This window comes from Mercenaria mercenaria, chromosome 14 (assembly GCF_021730395.1).
Source record: "Mercenaria mercenaria strain notata chromosome 14, MADL_Memer_1, whole genome shotgun sequence".
In the NCBI taxonomy this organism is placed as follows: Eukaryota; Metazoa; Mollusca; class Bivalvia; order Venerida; family Veneridae; genus Mercenaria; species Mercenaria mercenaria.
The window spans coordinates 39,668,694-39,691,121 of NC_069374.1; the positions used below are offsets into that span (position 1 = coordinate 39,668,694).

Genomic DNA, 22,428 nt, shown 5'->3' on the forward strand with positions numbered 1-22,428 from the left:
TTCTGCATGACAGCCTCAACCCGCAGAATAAGCAGAAACAAGAGGGCCATGATGGCCCTATATCGCTCACCTGTTATCATTGCACTTGAGGACAAGAAGGTCCTCAGAAAAAATATCTAAGTCCAAAGGACAGGAACAACAAAGAGAAGAAATTTAACCAAAAAGAAAAAAACAAGAGCTGTCGGATGACAGCGCGCTCGACTATTCGAAGAACTGATTGAAGAATGGGGTCAAAATATTTCCATAGATTTTCAGACAAAAGAAAAAAATGGATTAAACAAAAAATGTTCCTGTATTTGTGGATTTCGATTAGTCTTGCACTAAATGGCAATGTGTAACCATGATGGCAAATATGTTAAGTTATATGTTAGGCAAAAAATGAACTTGTATAAAAAAATTTAACTAATTTCCAAGTCCAAAAAGGGTCATAATTCAGTCAAAATTGTTGAAAGAGTTCTGTACACTTGCCTACAGATGGAAATAATGTTGATATACTAGTGTTAAAAGTTTCAAAGCCACAGTTCAAATAGTTTTGACAAAAATTTCAAAGTCCAAAAAGGGCCATAATTCAGCCAAAATAGTTGTCAGGGTTATGTACTCTTGCCTACAGATGGAAATCATAATTATAAACAAGTGTTTAAAGTTTAAAAGCCATATGTCAAATAGTCTTGACAAAACACGGACATATACGAAAACAGAACCAATTTCCAAGTTCAAAAAGGGCCATAATTCAGCCAAAAAAGATGACAGAGTTATGTACTCTTGCCTATTGATAGAGAATATAATACTAAACAAGATATAAAAGTTTCAAAGCCATAGGTCAAACACTTCACACAAAATATAAACTGGTACGAAAAACTTAACCAAGAATTCTATGTCAGAAGGGGCCATAATTCAGCCAAAATGCTTGATGGAGTTATGTACTCTTGCCTACAACTGGACATGGTGATGGTAAACAAGTGTTGAAAGTTTCAAAGCTTTATCTCAAAAGACTTTGTCAAAATGTAGACTGGTACGAAAAACTTAACCAAGATTTCTAAGTCAAAAAGGGGCAATAACTCAACCAAAATGCTTGATGGAGTTATGTACTCTTGCCTACAATTGGACATGGTGATGATAAACAAGTGTTGAAAGTTTCAACGCTTTATCTCAAAAGACTTTGTCAAAATATGAACTGGTACGAAAAACTTAACCAAGATTTCTAAGTCAAAAGGGGCCATAATTCAGTCAAAATGCTTGACAGAGTTATGTACTCTTGCCTATAACTGGACATGGTGATGGTAAACAAGTGTTGAAAGTTTCAAAGCTTTATCTCAAAAGACTTTGTCGAAATGTGGACTGGTACGAAAAACTTAACCAGGGTGTGACGCCGACGCCGACACAGACGCCGACGCCGACGCCGTGGTGAGTAGGATAGCTCTACTTATTCTTCGAATAGTCGAGCTAAAAATGCTTACAAGGTACAGATATGTCAAAATACACCTAAAAATTGGAGGTACCATCCATGTACCACAGAAAAGTGGTCTCGGTTTTTCCCTACGGCCAATAATAAAAAAGTTACTAAAAATAAGCTATTTATAATAACGTAAAAGGGAAGTAATTAAAAAAAACAAATTATTGTAAGTGAACAAAATAAGGATCTGCCAAATAAATCTGTTGACATAAATGAAATTTCAGATCAGTATCTTCATTAGTTACGGAGAAATACCCATTTTAATTTGAAATAAAGGGAGGTAATTTGACATAAAATCAGTCCATAGTTATCTACCCTGATTGGCTCAGTCCAACTTATGACAATAATGAAATTTCAAATAAGTCCTATAAGGACTTACTGATATAAATCCATTTTGATTACAATCAGGGGAGGTAATCAGATATAAAATAACTCTGGAACCTACGTTTGGGTTTGATTTGTCAGGGAATTAAAGATTATTGGGTTGAAGATATTTTGGAATTTTGTATCAAATAAAACCATAATGAAGTAATTATGGCTGCAAAAGCCAAAATACCCAATTTTTGGCCCTTTTGGGGGGCCATAACTCGGGAACCCCTTTAAGGGATCGGGCCTTTTTAAAAAGGAACCAGCTTTGGTGACACAAGTTTTGTGCAAGTTTGTCAAATTAAAATCATAAAAAAGCGCATTGTGCAACAAGTCAAAATAGCAAATTTTGGGACCTTTCGGGCCATACTCTGGAACCCATAATGGAATCTGCCGGTTTTAAAAAAGGAACCCAAACTTATGGTGAAACAAGTTGTGTGCAAGTTTTAAAAATAAAATCATAAAAAAAGTGCTTTTTTTGCAGACAAGGCAAAATACAAATTTTTTGGCCCCTTTTCAGGGGCCATAATTTGGCCCCCTTTAAGGAAATTTCTGCCCGTCCAAAAAAGGAACAAGGTCTTTGGTGATACAAGTTGGTGCATTTGGGTAAAAATCATATAATAAGCGTTGTGCAGACAAGGTCAAAATAGCAAATTTTTGGGCCCTTTTCGGGGCCCAAAAAAACCGGAACCCCATAAGGGGGAACGGCCCGGTTCAAAAAAGGAACCGAGATCTTATGGTGATAAAAGGGTTTGTGTGAAGTCTGGTAAAATAAAATCATAAATGAAACCACATCGTGCAGACAAAAAATTTTGAAGGACGGACAGCGGACTGACGATGCACGACGACAGCAAGGGTGTCAAAAGCTCACCTTGCACATGGACAGATGAGTAAAAAAAATGAGATCACAAAGGTGATAAATGTACCCCCGCTCACTGCCACGTACTTGCAATTTCCGCACACAATTGCATAATTTTGGACTGTATGTATAAGACTTATGTTACAGATAGAAACAAAAAACAAAGCCCCATAAATGCAGAAATTTATAAAAAGAATGTAACATGCCCATGACAACTAGGGTTGGTACGATCATTTGTGTAAATTTCTTAAAATTGTTGTAAGGTTGGGGGAGATTAGCCGCACAGTTTGCATATCAACTGTATGTACTGTATTTTAACAAGAAAAAGTCCCATAACTCTCAATTTTTGTCGCTGAAAGAACCTAACATCCCCCATGAAAACTACTGTTTTTAGATCACTTTTGTGTGAATTTTTCTTTAAATTGTGTCAAGGGGATGGGAAAGGGGTGCAAAAAGTTTTGTCTAGGGATAAAGTATAGTAAAAAAAAAACAAAGCCCCATAACTCTTCAATTTTTTTTCTGAAAGAACTTAACATGCCCCATGCAAAACTACGTTGTTACGATCATTTGTGTGAAGTTTCTTTAAAAAGGTCAAGGGGATGGGAAAATGGTGCGCACAAAACTGTGCTAGTTATGTATAGTAAAAAAAAAAACAAACCCCATAACCTGAAAATTTTTTTTTCTAAAAAAAAACTAACATCCCCATGCACAACTATTTTGGACTAAACACTTGTGTGAAGTTTCTTAAAATTGGTAAAGGGAGGGGAAGATGGGTGCCACAAGATTTGTCATTATATAGATAGTAACAAAAAAAAAAGCCCCCAAAACTCTGAAAATTTTTTTTTCTAAAGAACCAAACATCCCTATGCACAACACGTTGGACTGATCATTTGTTAAAGGTTCATTAAACTGTCAAGGGATAAGGAGAGATGGTGCCACAAGTTTTGGCGTCTACGACAAGGACAACGGCCAACAGACAACGGACTCAAAAAAACAACCTGAAACCAGTATACCCCCCTTAAACTTTTTTTTGGGGGGGTCCCATTATTCCTAAAAAACGGTCTGAATATAGTTATTGAAGTGTACTGACTGCTTGTCCCGCAATACACTGACTAAGTTATAGAAGAGACTGACGCTTTGTAAGACAAATACTGATACAATGTTTAAAAGATGACTGACTACAATTTCCAGTCATATACGACACATGTATTAGAAGATGTACTGACGCAATGTCTCCAGTCAATAACTGAAAAGGTATTATAAATGCACTACGAATTCCCGCAATATACTGACTACAGTGATTAAAAATATATAACGCAATGTCCCCAACTATCTGAACAGTGTAAGAAATGTACTGACTGCAATGTCCAGACAATAATGACTACGTGTATTAAAAAATACGACTGCTTCTCCAGCAATATACGATACGGTTTAGTATTGAAGTTACTGACTGCTTGTTCCAGACAAATACTGACAACAGTGTATTAGAAGATATACTGACTCCCTGTCTCCAGCAAAAACTGACTACAGTATATTAAAATTCTGACTAAAATTGTCTCCAGAAATTCGACTACAGTTATTAAAAGAGTCTGCTGAATGTTCCAGGAAATATCTGACTAGTTATTAAAGACATACGACTAAATTCTCCAGACAATTACGATACAGTAATTAAACACTACTCTACTGCAGGGTATTAGTGGCTTTCTGACTACAGTTATTTTCATGTTACATTTAACTTTTGGTTTTTTAAAACAATCTTGCGCAACTCAGATTCATGTTTTCTTGGATTTAATCGGGCAAGAAAAGTGTGCAAAGAACATTTTAAGAATTTAAATCACCCTTATTTTCAAATTTTTTGGTTTTTATTAAACAAATCTTGGTAACTCAGATTCAATGCCTTGGGATTTAATCTGGCAAAAAAGGGGGGAAAAGTTAACAGTTAAAAATTTTAAATCATCCTTTTAACTTATAATCTTGTGGTAAAAATATATTTAAATGTTAACCTGAACATTTTGGTTTGTCTGTCCCCTTTGGGGAGAAATACCCCTCATGTGAATCTGACCCTTCTACTTGAGGAAAACATTGGGTTGTGTTCCTATCCCGTTGGTAAATTTTCTCTCGAAACATAGCATTATTGTTTGCTTTTCCCCTTAATGTTCATAAATCAAAAACAAAATTTTTGGGTGATAAGATTTAAGTGATGTAAGCTACAATCTGTTCCTCAAACAAAACAGTTACAGGTAAACATGTTCCTTAAAACAAACAAACACATTTTTAAAGCTGAAAATCGTGTCCTAAAACAGACACTGTTAAAGCTGTCTAATCATTTTCCCTCAAACAACACTTTTAAGCTTTCTATCGTTTTTCCTTAAAAAACAGACAGTTACAGCTGTCATATCATGTTTTTCAAAAAAACACTGTTACAGCTTGTCATATCATGTTCCTTAAACAAACAAACACAGTTACACCTTTAAAACAGTTTTTCCTAAAACGACACTTTTACGCGTCATATCTGTTTCCCCTAAAACAGAATTGTAACAGCTTGTCATATCAGGTTTTTAAACAAACGACACAGTCACAGCTGCATATCATTTTTTCTTCAAAAAAACTTTTACAGTTTCAACAGTGTTCCTTAAACAAACAAACCATTTACAGCGTCAGATCATTTCCTCAAACGACACGTTACGCGTCATATCTGGTTCCTCAAACAACATGTTACAGCTTGTCAATCAGTTTTCCCTTTAAACAAACAAACACATTACAGCTGTCTATCAGTTTCCCTCAAACAGACACTTTTACAGTGTCTAGCAGGTTCCTCAAACAACCACTTTTTACAGCTAGCCCCTATCAATGTTCCTCAAACAAACACTTTACAGATGTCTTAAAAGGTGACACATAACCCACTAAAACCCTTTTTTAAAAGGTAAAAGGGAAATCCCCGGGATTTTTCTGAATCATCTCCTGTCCCTGTTAAATCAATCGGGAGATAATTTCTTTCCCTTTTATGAACTTTATATTTTGTGTTTTCCCAATTTTTTTTTTCTAGGAAAGGTGTTTTTTAATTTGTAAATATCACAGGACATCTAACATAGTGTTTCCAAAACTAGTAATTTTCCCCCATTAAAAAAGAAACCTTTAACATCTTAATTTGAAGTGAAATGCCATACTTTTGGGGAATTTGGTGCCTTTTTTTTCTGGATAACGACATTAAATTTTTCTTAAAGGGTTCTTTTTGTTAGTTCTAGGGGCCCTTAAAGGGCTCAACAAAACCCTTTTGCAAAAATGTGAAAGAGGCCCTTTGCAAGGTTGCTACAGCCCAAATTTGGTGTAATTCCCCCATGTTTCAGGGAAAATGTTTATGTAAACTGAGGACTTGGCGAAAGACAACTTCCATTTAACAAAACAAAAGGTCCTTACAAGGATGACATGGACCAAATTTAATGAAGATCGTCAGAAAAAGTCTCTAAAAGGAAATTTCTATTCCAACTTTAAATTCCCCAACTTGAAAAAAATTTTAAAACAAAACTTAAAAAAACTTTCGAAAGACCTTTTGTAAATTTTGAAACCCCAAAAATTTCATTATTTTGTGTCTTGCAGAATCTATCACGGTATGAAAAAAATTTCCAAATCCTTTCCCTTTTAATGGACCTTTTAAAAAATACAGGCCTGCAAATTTTTTTTTTTTTTCATTTGTTTCCTTTTCTGCCTCAACTTTTTTTTTCTCAAGGAAAAAAAATAGTCGGGTTTAAAAGCCTTCAGAGCTTATTTTTTTAATTTGCCCTTCTTGCCCCCAAAAAAAAATTATTTTTGGGATTGTATTTTAGAATCGTTTCTTGTCAAATTGTTTGAAGACTTAACAACCCCCCATAATAATTACACCTCTGGGGCCACCTAATTATTTATTAATCTTTGATACCTTCTAGCAAAAAAAATTATTTTCGTCAAGTTGTTTTTTTCACTGAATTCAATGTGCCTCTAATTTTCACAAAAATTTTCGAAAAATATCGGAATTTTTATAGGGCATCTTAAAAATGCACAAAAATGACTGAAACCTAGAATTACTTTTTAAAAATTCAAGCATAGCTACCTATATAGGGCTCATCAACCAAAAAAAACATCGTATTTTTCCAAAAAGGGAAAAATTTAAATGACATCCATGTCCGCCATTTTTTAATCGAATTAGTTCCCCTTAGCAAAAAGGGGAAAAACCCCGGGATTTTCCCCTACCCTTTACCCTTTTTCCCGCCCAATTTTCCCCGGTATTTTTCACGGCGGGGGGTCATTTTTTAAATTCACGGACTTTTTCCCCTTTTTCCCCCCCTAGCGTGGGAAACCCTGTCCTCTGCATGACCAATTCATCCATGAAGTTTCAAAAAATTTTGGGGCAAGTGGTACTCAAGTAATGAGGGGGAAATGGGTTTTCCTTGTTTAGGCCCCCGTGACCCTTTACCTTTCACTGGACCCCCAAAACATAGGGTTCATCAAATCTCATACCAATCACCTAGAGGTTTCAACATTTTGGTAAGTGGTTCTAATTATGATCGAAATGTTTTTCCCTGTCAGCCCCCTTTACCTTGACCTTTAATAAGTGACCCCAAAAACAATTGGGGGGTTTTCTTCAAAGCCCCGCCCCCCTATGAAGTTTGAAAATTTTAGGTCAAATGGTTCTTTCCCCGTTATTTAGATAAACATTCTGACCAATTTCATAAGATAGAGGCATTAATGTGGGCCCTATTTTTTTAACAAGCTTTTCCTTTGACTGACCTGATGACCAGGTTTTTTTCCAACATGGGCTTCGCCAGGCCTAGAGATCATCAAGAAATATTTGTGCAAGTTTGCTTTAAGCAAATATAAATGAAAGCTCAAAAAAAGGCTGAAAGAACCCCTAACGCGAAAGAACCTCTTAAAGCTGAAAGGGGACAAATAGAAAATATAAATGGACCTCTGTGTGTTAAATACTTTCCTTTTATTTGACATGGTGACCTAGTTTTTACCCTACTGACCTAATTCAAACGGACCTTTTAGACATAAAAATTAACATTTTTACCAAATTTATGAAGATACAGTCTTAAAAATTGGGCCCCCAGTGTTAAAACCTTTTCCCTTTTATTTTTTCTGGGGACCTTGTTTTTGAAACCCCGATGACCCCTATCGAACTCGCCAAGATTTTTTTGAGGTAACTTCGATCAAGTTCATAAAAATTTGGGCCCAAAATTTTGACCTCTACATGTTAAAAAGCTTTTCCTTTTATTTCACCTGTACCTAGTTTTTTGACCCGGATGGGGCCCAAAAACAAAATCAACCAAATTTTTTGAGGTAACATTTGACCAAGTTCTTTAGATTGGGCCAAAATTTGACCTTAGAGTGTTACACGATTTTCCTTTGATTTGCCTGGGGACCAGTTTTTGACCCCCGACAACCCCAAAATCAAACTCGCCAAATTTTTATTGGGGAAATTTTGACCCAATTCATTAAAATTGGGCCAAAATTTGACCCCTGAGGTTAAAAGCTTTTCCTTTGATTGACCCGTTGACCCTTTTTTATGACCCCAGATACCCCAATTTTGAACTCGTCCAAAATTTAATTGAGAGTAACATTCTGACCAAGTTTCAATAAGAAAAGGGCAAAACTGTGACCCCCAGAGTGTTAACAAGCTTTTCCTTTGATTTGACCTGGTGCCTATTTTTGATCCCAGATGACCCAATAGAACTTGTCTAAGATTTTTTTTTTAGAGTAAAAATTTTTGACCCAAATTTTATTAAGATTGGGGCCAAAATGTGACCTCAGAGGTTAACAAGCTTTTCCTTGATTTGCCTGGACCTGTTTTGACCCCAAAACCCATTTTCGAACCGACCAAGATTTTATTGAGGGTTTAACATTTTGACCAAGTTTCATTAAAATTTGGGCCAAATTGTGACTTCTAAGTGTTAACATCAAAAAGTTTACGACCGCCGAGCCCAAAGCCCCCCCGACAAGGCGACGGACTGGGGGATCACAAAAGTCACTTTAGCCTTTGTGCTTGACTAAAAAAAAGAAAATGGTCAGTAGGTCAATTCAGGGGCACGAAGTCATTTTTTAAAATCAGTGTTCAAAAAAATGTACATGCATCCAAATTTCAAAGGGCCCTTCTTAAACAAGAGGGCCATGAAGGGCCCCGTATCGAAAAACCTATTGACCAAGATCAGAAGATTAACATTCTGACCAATTTCATTAAGAACGGAATAAATGTGAACCTAAAATGTAAAAAGCTTTTCCTTTATTTGCCCCGTGACCAGTTTTTTTTACCCCCCTGTCCCCAAATTTGAACTTTACCCAAAATCATCAAAATTAACATTTGACTAAGATTCAGAAGATACAGCATAATGTGACCTCTAAGGGGTTAACAACTTTTTTCCCCTTTTAATTACCTATGACCTGGTTTTTGACCCCATTTGACCCGGTTTTAAACCGACCCTTTAAACATCAAACCTATGTTCGACCAGTTTCTTAAATATGGGCAAATGTGGCCTCTAAAGTGTTAAGTACATTTTTTTTGATTGACCCCTTTACCCCCGTTTTTTTACCCGTAGATCAAGGTTAACTTGCCCAAAGATCATCAAATTAAAATTCAACTTTCATGAAAATAAAGTCAAAATGTGGCCTCTAGATTGTAAACAAAACTTTTTTTTTTGAAATACCTAGGGGCCCGTTTTTGATCCCCCCTGACCAGATTTTTAACTTTCCTATAGAAATTTTAAGATTAACATTTGACCAATTTCATTAAGATTGGGGCCCAAAAAGTGACCTCAGGATGTTAACAAGCTTTTCCTTTGATTTGACCCCCGTTGACCTTTTTTATGACCCCAGATGACCCAATTTCGAACCGCCAAATTTAAATTTAGAGTAACATTCTGACCAAGTTTCAATAAGATTGGGTCAAAAATTGACCTCCAGAGTGTTAAAAGCTTTTTTTCCCTTTATTTTACCTGTACCTAGTTTTTTATCCCCGTGACCCAATATCGAACTTGTCTAAGATTTATTTGAGTGTAACATTTGACCAAGTTTCTTAAGATTTGGGGCCCAAAAATTTTGACCTCAGAGGTTAACAAGCTTTTCCCCTTTATTTGACCTGGATAGTTTTTTTACCCCCGAGACCCATTATCGAACTCGACAAAATTTTATTGAGGTTAACATTTTGACCAAGTTTCATTTAAAATTGGGCCAAAATGTGACTTAAGGTGTTAAAATCAAAAGTTGACACGCCGCCGCAGCCCAATCCCCCCGCCGACGAAGGGGACGGACATAGGGGGATCACAAAAGCTCACTTTGAGCATTTGTGTCAGGTAGCTAAAAACAAAAATAGGTCAGAGGCACATTTATGGGGCATGAAAGTCATTTTAAGATCATGTTCAAAAAGTCTCTCCAATTTCAAGGCCCCTATTTAAACAAAAGGGGCCCTGAAGGCCTGTATCGCTCACCGACCTATTGACCTAAAAAACATGAAAATTAACATTTGACCCAAATTTTTATTAAGATAGGTAAAAAGTGAACCTAAAGTGTGAAAAAGCTTTTTTTTTTTTATTGACCCGTGACCATTTTTTTCCCCACATGCCCCCGATTAGAACTTTACCAAAAAATCATCAAAAATTAACATTCTGACTAAGTTTCATGAAGATACAGTCATAAATGTGACCTCTAGAGTGTTAACAAGCTTTTCCTTTGAATTGACCTAGTGACCTGGTTTTTGACCCCATTTGACCCGGATTTGAACCTGACCTATAGATCATCAAGCCTAATGTTCTGACCAAGTTTCATTAAGATATCGTCATAAATGTGGCCTTTACAGTGTAAACTAGCTTTTCCTTTGATTTGACCTGGTGACCCAGTTTTTGACCCTACATGACCCACATTCAAACTAGACCTTGAGATCATCAAGATTAACATTCTGACTAAGTTTCATGAAGATACAGTCATAAATGTGGCCTCTACAGTGTTAACAAGCTTTTCCTTTGATTTCACCTGCTGACCTAGTTTTTGAAATCAGATGACCCAATATCAAACTTTTCCAAGATTTTATTGAGGGTAACATTCTGACCAAGTTTCATTAAGATTTGGCCAAAATTGTGACCTCTAGAGTGTTAACAAGCTTTTCATTTGATTTGACCTGGTAACCTAGTTTTTTATCCCAGATGACCAAATATCGAACTCGTCCAAGATTTTATTGAGGGTAACATTTTGACCAAGTTTCATTAAGATTGGGTCAAAATTGTGACCTCTAGAGTGTTAACAATCAAATTGTTGACGACGATGGACGATCGACGGACGATTGACGACGGACACAGGGTGATCACAAAAGCTCACCTTGAGCACTTTGTGCTCAGGTGAGCTAAAAGCAAGAGAGCAGTTCAGTACGTCAAGGTAACAGTTGGGTAACCCCTAATCACTTGGGGTCATCAGGTAATTATAAACAGTCTAGGAAATATGATCTGATAATTTTTGAAAAACATTTTCCTATATAACTCATATAACAAGTGACCCCCGGGGCGGGGCCTCTTTTCACCCAGGGGCATAATTCGAACCATCATGTTAGAGATCAACTAGGCAATGATACATACATAAAATCAAAGGCCTAGGCCTTGAACTTTCAGACAAGAAGATTTTTAATGTTTTTTTCCTATATAAGTCTATGTAAAACTTGGGACCCCAAGGGCAGGGCCTCTTTTCACCCCAGGGGCATAATTTGACCCCGGATGACCCAATATCAAACTCGTCCAAGACTTTATTGAGGGCAACATTCTGACCATGTTTTATTAAGATTAGGCCCAAATTGTGACCTCTAGAGTGTTAATAAGCTTTTCCTTTGATTTAACCTGGTGACCTAGTTTTTGACCCCAGATGACCCAATATCAAACTCATCCAAGATTTTATTGAGGGTAACAATCTGACCAAGTTTCATTAAGATTGGGCCAAATATGTGACCTCTAGAGTGTTAACAAGCTTTTCCTTTGATTTGACCTGGTGTCATAGTTTTTGATTCCAGATGACCTAATATTGAACTCGTCCAAGATTTTATTGAGAGTAACATTCTGACCAAGTTTCATTTAGATTGGGCCAAACTTGTGACCTCTAGAGTGTTAACAAGCTTTTCCTCTGATTTGACCTGGTGACGTAGTTTTTGATCCCAGATGACCCATTATCGAACTCGACCAAGATTTTATTGAGAGTAACATTCTGACCAAGTTTCATTAAGATTGGGCCAAAATTGTGACCTTAGAGTGTTAACAGTCAAATTGTTGACGACGACGACGACGAAACCGACGACGGACACAGGGCGATCACAAAAGCTCACCTTGAGCATTTTGTGCTCAGGTGAGCTAAAAACAAGAAAGTAGGTCAGTAGGTCAAAGTCACAGTCGGGTGACCCTTATCACTTGGGGTCATCAGGTAAATATAATTAAACAGTCTAGGAAATATGATCTGATAATTTTTGAAGTATTTTTTCCTATATAACTCATATATCAAGTGACCCCTGGGGCAGAGCCTCTTTTCACCCCACGGGCATAATTCGAACAATCTTGTTAGAGATCAACTAGGCAATGATACATACAAAATATCAAAGGCATAGGCCTTGAACTTTCAGACAAGAAGATTTTAAAAGTTTTTTCCTATATAAGTCTATGTAAAACTTGGGACCCCTAGGGCAGGGCCTCTTTTCACCCCAGGGGCATAATTTGTTTTATTGGGCCAAATATGTGACCTCTAGTGTGTTAACAAGCTTTTCCTTTGATTTGACTTGGTGACCTAGTTTTTGATCCCAGATGACCCAATATCGAACTTGTCCAAGATTTTATTGAGAGTAACATTCTGACCAAGTTTCATTAAGATTGGGCCAAATATGTGACCTCTAGAGTGTTAACAAGCTTTTCCTTTGATTTGACCTGGTGACCTAGTTTTTGATCCCAGATGACCCAATATCGAACTCGTCCAAGATTTTATTGAGAGTAACATTCTGACCAAGTTTCATTTAGATTGGGCCAAACTTGTGACCTCTAGAGTGTTAACAAGCTTTTCCTCTGATTTGACCTGGTGACGTAGTTTTTAATCCCAGATGACCCATTATCGAACTCGACTAAGATTTTATTGAGAGTAACATTCTGACCAAGTTTCATTAAGATTGGGCCAAAATTGTGACCTTAGAGTGTTAACAGTCAAATTGTTGACGACGACTACAACGACGCCGACGACGGACACAGGGCGATCACAAAAGCTCACCTTGAGCATTTTGTGCTCAGGTGAGCTAAAAACAAGAAAGTAGGTCAGTAGGTCAAGGTCACAGTCGGGTGACCCTTATCACTTGGGGTCATCAGGTAAATATAATTTAACAGTCTAGGAAATATGATCTGATAATTTTTGAAGTATTTTTTCCTATATAACTCATATATCCAGTGACCCCTGGGGCAGGGCCTCTTTTCACCCCACGGGCATAATTCGAACAATCTTGTTAGAGATCAACTAGGCAATGATACATACAAAATATCAAAGGCATAGGCCTTGAACTTTCAGACAAGAGGATTTTAAAAGTTTTTTCCTATATAAGTCTATGTAAAACTTGGGACCCCTAGGGCAGGGCCTCTTTTCACCCCAGGGGCATAATTTGTATTATTGGGCCAAATATGTGACCTCTAGTGTGTTAACAAGCTTTTCCTTTGATTTGACTTGGTGACCTAGTTTTTGATCCCAGATGACCCAATATCGAACTTGTCCGAGATTTTATTGAGAGTAACATTCTGACCAAGTTTCATTTAGATTGGGCCAAACTTGTGACCTCTAGAGTGTTAACAAGCTTTTCCTCTGATTTGACCTGGTGACGTAGTTTTTGACCCCAGATGACCCATTATCGAACTCGACCAAGATTTTATTGAGGGTAACATTCTGACCAAGTTTCATTAAGATTGGGCCATAATTGTGACCTCTAGAGTGTTAACAGTCAAACTGTTGATGACGACGACAATGCCGACGACGGACACAGGGCGATCACAAAAGCTCACCTTGAGCACTTTGTGCTCAGGTGAGCTAAAAACAAGAAAGAAGGTCAGTAGGTCAAGGTCACAGTCGGGTGACCCTTATCACTTGGGGTCATCAGGCAAAATAGAAACAGTCTAGGAAATATGATCTGATAATTTTTTAAGTATTTTTTCCTATAAAACTCATATATCAAGTGACCCCTGGCGCAATGCCTCTTTTCACCCCACGGGCATAATTCGAACAATCTTGTTAGAGATCAACTAGGCAATGATACATACAAAATATCAAAGGCTTAGGCCTTGAACTTTCAGACAAGAAGATTTTAAAAGTTTTTTCCTATATAAGTCTATGTAAAACTTGGGACCCCAAGGGCAGGGCCTCTTTTCACCCCAGGGGCATAATTTGACCCCGGATGACCCAATATCAAACTCGTCCAAGACTTTATTGAGGGCAACATTCTGACCATGTTTTATTAAGATAAGGCCCAAATTGTGACCTCTAGAGTGTTAACAAGCTTTTCCTTTGATTTGACCTGGTGACCTAGTTTTTGACCCCAGATGACCCAATATCAAACTCGTCCAAGATTTTATTGAGGGTAACATTCTAAGTTTCATTAAGATTGGGCCAAATATGTGACCTCTAGAGTGTTAACAAGCTTTTCCTTTGATTTGACCTGGTGACATAGTTTTTGATCCCAGATGACCCAATATCGAACTCGTCCAAGATTTTATTCAGAGTAACATTCTGACCAAGTTTCATTTAGATTGGGCCAAACTTGTGACCTCTAGAGTGTTAACAAGCTTCTCCTCTGATTTGACCTTGTGACGTAGTTTTTGACCCCAGATGACCCATTATCGAACTCGACCAAGATTTTATTGAGGGTAACATTCTGACCAAATTTCATTAAGACTAGGCCAAAATTGTGACCTCTAGAGTGTTAACAGTCAAATTGTTGACGACGACGACGACGGACACAGGGTGATCACAAAAGCTCACCTTGAGCATTTTGTGCTCAGGTGAGCTAAAAACAAGAAAGTAGGTCAGTAGGTCAAGGTCACAGTCGGGTGACCCTTATCACTTGGGGTCATCAGGTAAATATAATTAAACAGTCTAGGAAATATGATCTGATAATTTTTGAAGTATTTTTTCCTATATAACTCATATATCAAGTGACCCCTGGGGCAGGGCCTCTTTTAACCCCACGGGCATAATTCAAACAATCTTGTTAGAGATCAACTAGGCAATGATACATACAAAATATCAAAGGCATAGGCCTTGAACTTTCAGACAAGAAGATTTTAAAAGTTTTTCCCTATACAAGTCTATGTAAAACTTGGGACCCCCAGGGCAGGGCCTTTTTCACCCCAGGGGCATAATTTTAACAATTTTGGTAGTAGACCACTAGGCAATGCAACATACCAAATATCAAAAGCATAGGCCTTGCAGTTTCAGGCAAGACGATTTTTAAAGTTTTTTCCTATATATGTCTATGTAAAACTAGGGAACCCCGTGGCAGGGCCTCTTTTCTCCCCAGGGAAATAACTTGAATACTCTTGGTAGAGGACCACAAGGCAATGCTACAAACCAAATATCAAAAGCCTAGGTCTTGTGCTTTCAGACAAGAAGATTTTTAAAGTTTTTTTCCTATACAAGTCTATATAAACCATGTGACCTGCCTGGGGGCCATATTTCATCCTAGGGGGATCATTTGAACAATCTTGGTAGAGGCCCACTATATGATGCTACATACCAAATATCAAAGCCCTAGGCCCTTTTGTTTTTGACAAGAAGATTTTTAAAGTTTTTCCCTATATAAGTCTATAGAAACCATGTGACCCCCCCCAGGCCAGGGCCATATTATATCCTAGGGGGATAATTTGAACAATCTTTGTAGAGGCCCAATAGATGATACTACATACTAAATATCAAAGCCCTAGGCCTTATGGTTTTGGACAAGAAGATTTTCAAAGTTTTCCCAAAATAAGTCTATATAAACCATGTGACCCCCAAGGTGGGGCCACATTTGACCCTAGTGGACCCTAGTTTTTGACCCCAGATGACCAAATATCGAACTCGTCCAAGATTATTATGAGGGTAACATACTGACCACGTTTCATTTAGATTGGGCCAAACTTGTGACCTCTAGAGTGTTAACAAGCTTTTCCTCTTATTTGACCTGGTAACCTAGTTTTTGACCCCAGATGACCCATTATCGAATTCGACCAAGATTTTATTGAGGGTAACATTCTGACCAAGTTTCAATAAGATTGGGCCAAAATTGTGACCTCTAGAGTGTTAACAGTCAAATTGTTGACGACGATGAAGCCGACACTGACGACGGACATCGCACACAGGGCAATCACAAAAGCTCACCTTGAGCACTTTGTGCTCAGGTGAGCTAAAAACAAGAAAGTAGGACAGTAGGTCAAGGTCACAGTCGGGTGACCCTTATCACTTGGGGTCATCAGGCAAAATAATTAAACAGTCTAGGAAATATGATCTGATAATTTTTGAAGCATTTTTTCCTAAATAACTGATATATCAAGTGACCCCTGGGGCAGGGCCTCTTTTAACCCCACGGGCATAATTTGAACAATCTTGTTAGAGATCAACTAGGCAATGATACATACAAAATATCAAAGGCATAGGCCTTGAACTTTCAGACAAGAAGATTTTTAAAGTTTTTTCCTATATAAGTCTATGTAAAACTTGGGACCCTCAGGGCAGGGCCTCTTTCACCCCAGGGGCATAATTTGAACAAATTTTGTAGTAGACCACTAGGCAATGCAACATACCAAATATCAAAAGCATAGGCCTTGCAGTTTCAGGCAAGAAGATTTTTAAAGTTTTTTCCTATATATGTCTATGTAAAACTAGGGAACCCCGTGGCAGGGCCTCTTTTCACCCCGGGGGGAATAATTTGAATACTCTTGGTAGAGGACCATAAGGCAATGCTACAAACCAAATGTCAAAAGCCTAGGTCTTGTGCTTTCAGACAAGAAGATCTTTAAAGTTTTTTTCCTATACAAGTCTATATAAACCATGTGACCAGCCTGGGGGGCCATATTTCATCCTAGGGGGATCATTTGAACACTCTTGGTAGAGACCCACTATATGATGCTACAAACCAAATATCAAAGCCCTAGGCCCTTTTGTTTTTGACAAGAAGATTTTCAAAATTTTTCCCTATATGAGTCTATAGAAACCATGTGACCCCCAGGCCAGGGCCATATTATATCCTAGGGGGATAATTTGAAAAACCTTTGTAGAGGCCCACTAGATGATGCTACATACTAAATATCAAAGCCCTAGGCCTTATGGTTTTGGACAAGAAGATTTTCAAAGTTTTTTCCTAAAATAAGTCTATATAAACCATGTGACCCCCAAGGTGGGGCCACATTTGACCCTAGGGGGATAATTTGAACAATCTTGGTAGAGGCCCACTAGATGATGTTACATACCAAATATCAAACCTTGTGGTTTTGGACAAAAAGATTTTTTAAGTTTTTCCTTTCGGTTGCCATGGCAACCAGAGTTCTGTTCGGAATTCAATTCTTTGAATTTTTTTTGAAGAAGACCATCCAAGGATCATCCCTGTGAAGTTTCATCAAAATTGGCTCGGTGCTTAAGGAGAAGATGTTGTTTAAAGGAAAGTGTGGACAGACACCGGACCGATGGACGCCAGAAGGACGCTGGACGGACGGACTCCAGACGGTGAGCGATCGCAATAGTTCACTCTGAGCCTTTCGCTCAGGTGACCTAACAAAAAAGTAGGTCAGTAGGTCAAGGTCACAGTCAAGTCAAGTCAATATGATCTGATAATTTTTGAAGTTTTCTTTCCTATGTAACTCATAGTTATAACAAGTGACCCCAAGGATGGGGCCTCTTTTCATCCCATGGGGTATGATTTGAACAACTTGTTAGAGATCCATCAGGCAATGCTACATACCAAATATCATGGCCTAGGCCTTGAACTTTCGGACAAGAAGATCTTTATTTTTCTTTTCCTATATAAGTCTTTGTTAATCTTGGTACCCCCAGGGCTGGGCCTCTTTTCACCCTAGGGACATAATTTGAACAATCTTGATAGAGGACATTAGGAAAGGCAACATACTTAATATCAAACTCCTAGGTCTTGCAGTTTCAGGCAAGAAGATTTTTTGTTTTTTTCCTATATAAGTCTATGTTAAACTTAAGTCCCCCCCGGCAAAGCCTCTTTTCACCCCAGTGGCATAATTTGAATAATTTTGGTAGAGGACCACAAGGCAATGCTACAAACAAAATATCAAAGGCCTAGGTCTTGTGGTTTTATACAAGAAGATTTTTAAAGTTTTTTCCTATATATGTCTATGTAAAACTAGGGAACCCCGTGGCAGGGCCTCTTTTCACCCCGGGGGGAATAATTTGAATAATCTTGGTAGAGGACCATAAGGCAATGCTACAAACCAAATGTCAAAAGCCTAGGTCTTGTGCTTTCAGACAAGAAGATCTTTAAAGTTTTTTTCCTATACAAGTCTATATAAACCATGTGACCAGCCTGGGGGGCCATATTTCATCCTAGGGGGATCATTTGAACAATCTTGGTAGAGACCCATTATATGATGCTACAAACCAAATATCAAAGCCCTAGGCCCTTTTGTTTTTGACAAGAAGATTTTCAAAGTTTTTCCCTATATGAGTCTATAGAAACCATGTGACCCCCCCAGGCCAGGGCCATATTATATCCTAGGGGGATAATTTGAAAAACCTTTGTAGAGGCCCACTAGATGATGCTACATACTAAATATCAAAGCCCTAGGCCTTATGGTTTTGGACAAGAAGATTTTCAAAGTTTTTTCCTAAAATAAGTCTATACAAGAAACGCGGCAATGCCACGAAACCAGGTTTTCAACACTTTTCATAAGAATAAACAAGAGTGCCAGAATGTCACAATATACGCCCGTCACAGCAAATTTCTTTACTCTAGCACCTGTATTTGCAGATGTAATTTTAATTTTGTGGTTGTTTAGTAATCATTGTAATTCTTTTGTTTTTCTAAGTCCACAAAAAAACTCCTTACCAGGTAGAGATACCTTAAAATACACCTAAAATTAGAAAGTAACAACTATGTTGTACCACAGAAAAGTGGTCTTGGTTTTTCCCTACGGTCAATTATAAAAAAGTTACAATATAAGTTATTTATAGTAACAACTAAGGGAAGTTAATCTTAAAAAAAAAAAAAAAAAAAAAAAAAAAAAAAAAAAAAAAAAAAAAAAATTGTAAGTCCACACAGAAATCCTTACCAGGTAGAGATTGGTCAAAATACACCTCAAAATTGGATGTAACATGCATGTTGTACTACAGAAAAGTGGTCTGGATTTTTCCCTAAGTCTAGTAATGAAAAAGTTACAATATAAGCTATTTATAGTAACAACAAAGGGAAGTAATTCTAAAGAAGGGAACTGCGCAAGACACTTCGTCTCATGATGGTGTATAATTGTGCCAAGTTACATCAAAATCCCTCTATGCATGAAGAAGAGATGCTCCGGACAAAGTTTTCATTCTTGTATCCTTTGACCTCTAAGTGTGACCTTGACCTTAGACCTAGGGACCTGGTTCTTGTGCATGACACTCCGTCTCATGATGGTGAACAACTGTGCCAACTTTCATCAAAATCCCTCCATGCATGTAGAAGATATGATAACCCTAACCCTAACCTAACCATAACCCTATTTTTAGTAACAATGACCTTGACCTTGATCCCAGAAACCCCAAAATCAATCCCAAGCTACAACTTTATATAAATTTTCTATACACCAAGTTTCATCATGATAGCTCATTCCTAAGTAAAGTTATTGACCGGAAACCCTTTTTCTATTTTAAGTAACAGTGACCTTGACCTTGACCTCAAAAACCCCAAAATCAATCCCAGCCTTTGTCTTGATATAAGCTACATACATACCAAGTTTTATTCAAATATCTTTACCGAAACAAAAGTTATTGACCGGAAACCCTTTTTCTATTTTAAGTAACATTGACCTTGACCTTGACCCCAGAAACCCCAAAATCAATCCCAGCCTTTGTCTTGATATAAGCTACATACATACCAAGTTTTATTCAAATATCTTTACCGAAACAAAAGTTATTGACCGGAAACACCAGTTTGACGCCGCCGCCGCCGCCGCCGCCGCCCGCCCGCCCGCCCGACATCTACCCCAATCTAATAACTCAGGTTTTCGTTGAAAACCTGGTTAATAAACCATGTGACCCCCAAGGTGGGGCCACATTTGACCCTAGGGGGATAATTTGAACAATCTTGGTAGAGGCCCACTAGATGATGTTACATACCAAATATCAAACCTTGTGGTTTTGGACAAAAAGATTTTTTAAGTTTTTCCTTTCGGTTGCCATGGCAACCAGAGTTCTGTTCGGAATTCAATTCTTTGAAATTTTTTTAAAGAAGACCATCCAAGGATCATCCCTGTGAAGTTTCATCAAAATTGGCTCGGTGCTTAAGGAGGAGATGTTGTTTAAAGGAAAGTGTGGACGGACACCGGACCGATGGAAGCCAGACGGCGCTGGACGGACTGACTCCAGACGGTGAGCGATCGCAATAGTTCACTCTGAGCCTTTCGCTCAGGTGACCTAACAAAAAAGTAGGTCAAGGTCACAGTCAAGTCAAGTCAATATGATCTGATAATTTTTGAAGTTTTCTTTCCTATGTAACTCACAATTATAACAAGTGACCCCCAGGATGGGGCCTCTTTTCATCCCATGGGGTATGATTTGAACAACTTGTTAGAGATCCATCAGGCAATGCTACATACCAAAGTGACCCCCAGGATGGGGCCTCTTTTCATCCCATGGGGTATGATTTGAACAACTTGTTAGAGATCCATCAGGCAATGCTACATACCAAATATCAAAGGCCTAGGCCTTGAACTTTCGGACAAGAAGATCTTTATTTTTCTTTTCCTATATAAGTCTTTGTTAATCTTGGTACCCCCAGGGCTGGGCCTCTTTTCACCCTAGGGACATAATTTGAACAATCTTGATAGAGGACATTAGGAAAGGCAACATACTTAATATCAAACTCCTAGGTCTTGCAGTTTCAGGCAAGAAGATTTTTAGTTTTTTTCCTATATAAGTCTATGTAAAACTTAAGTCCCCCCCGGCAAAGCCTCTTTTCACCCCAGTGGCATAATTTGAATAATTTTGGTAGAGGACCACAAGGCAATGCTACAAACAAAATATCAAAGGCCTAGGTCTTGTGGTTTTATACAAGAAGATTTTTAAAGTTTTTTACTATATAAATCTATGTATAACTTGTGACCCCTGGGCGGGGCCTCTTTTCACCCCAGGGGCACAATTTGAACAATCTTGATAGAGGACCATGATGTCACATGCCAAATATCAAGGCTCTACGCCTTGTGGTTTTGGACAAGAAGATGTTTAAAGTTTTTCCTTTCAGTTGCCATGGCAACCAGAGTTCTGAATGGAATTAAATTCTTTGAACAAATTTGAAAGGGGACCACCCAAGGATCATTCCTGTGAAGTTTAGTGTAATTCTGCCGAGTGGTTTTCAAGAAGAAGACTTTTTTTTTTAGAAAATGTTGACGGACACACAACGTACGACACACAACGGACATTGAGCGGTCACAAAAGCTCACCATGACCCTTTAGCTCAGGTGAGCTAAAAAGAGGGCCATCTCGGAAATTTGCTGATTTCTTGGTTTTACACAGATTTTTAACTTAACAGACCAATTCATAGAATGAATTTTTTTTTTTCAAAAAGAGCCCTTAAGTTGCTCACCTGACCTTAACTATTTGACCTTGAATATAAATATGACACACTGAATCAGGAATGGTAGTATCTGTGTTTAGCATACAAAAACATAAAACAGGTCAAATGCACCCATTTGAAGACCTTAAAATGTTTCTACATACCAAGTTTGACAGAGATCAATCAATCAGATCTTGAGAAAAAGTTGTTTAAAGGTTTTTCTATTTTTTGCTCTAATGGCCCCTCAAAGGTGCCAAGTTCCCCCATTTTAAAACAAGAGGGTCATTGGCCCTAAAGCGCTCGCCTGTGTACAAACCTTCAAGTGTGTTTGTGTAACATACTGGTACAAGTACAAAGTTAGGTTTCTTCTATGTTAGCCTAATAAAAGTATATTATATACATGTCACACACATTTTTGAACTTAGGGCAATAATTTGAACAATTATGGTAGACAGTACAACTCTGATATCACATGCCAAATATTAAGACCTATTATTGATTCAGAGAAGAAGATTTTCAAAGTTTCTTATATATAAGCCTACAGTAAGTACATGTCACACACAGGGGCATGGACATCTTTTACCTTAGGGCAGTAATTTGGACAACTATGGTAGAGAGTCACACCCTAATATCACATGCCAAATATCAAAGCTCTAGAGAGAAAGATGTATAAAGTCTGACAGCTGAAAACCTATTTCTAACCAAAACGACCCATACATTCAATGAACCAGAACCATTTGAACAACTTCAAAAGAGGGCTACCCAGAGGTTTTATCAAAATCCATTCAGTGGTTTTGGAGATGTGTTGATGAAAAGTGACCAAGCCCTCTGGCAGCCATGTTTTTTAACGAATCAAAAAATCTTGAACATTAATTGTAGAAGGTCACACAAGGACCATTTGTGTGGAATTATTTTAAAATTGGGGTAACAGTTTTATACAAGAAGATTTTCTAAGTTTCTACTATATACATATAAGGAAAAGTG

General features: G+C 37.8%; 1 protein-coding gene across 1 annotated transcript in view; it reads right to left on the minus strand.

Moving 5' to 3' along the window:
- LOC123527416 (mitofusin-2-like) overlaps nt 1-22,428 on the minus strand; it is a 371,163-nt gene that overhangs the window by 255,612 nt on the left and 93,123 nt on the right. The window contains exon 6 of the mRNA XM_053523313.1: nt 4,688-4,819. Coding sequence (XP_053379288.1) covers nt 4,688-4,819 — 132 coding nt within the window. The remainder of the gene's footprint in view (nt 1-4,687; nt 4,820-22,428) is intronic.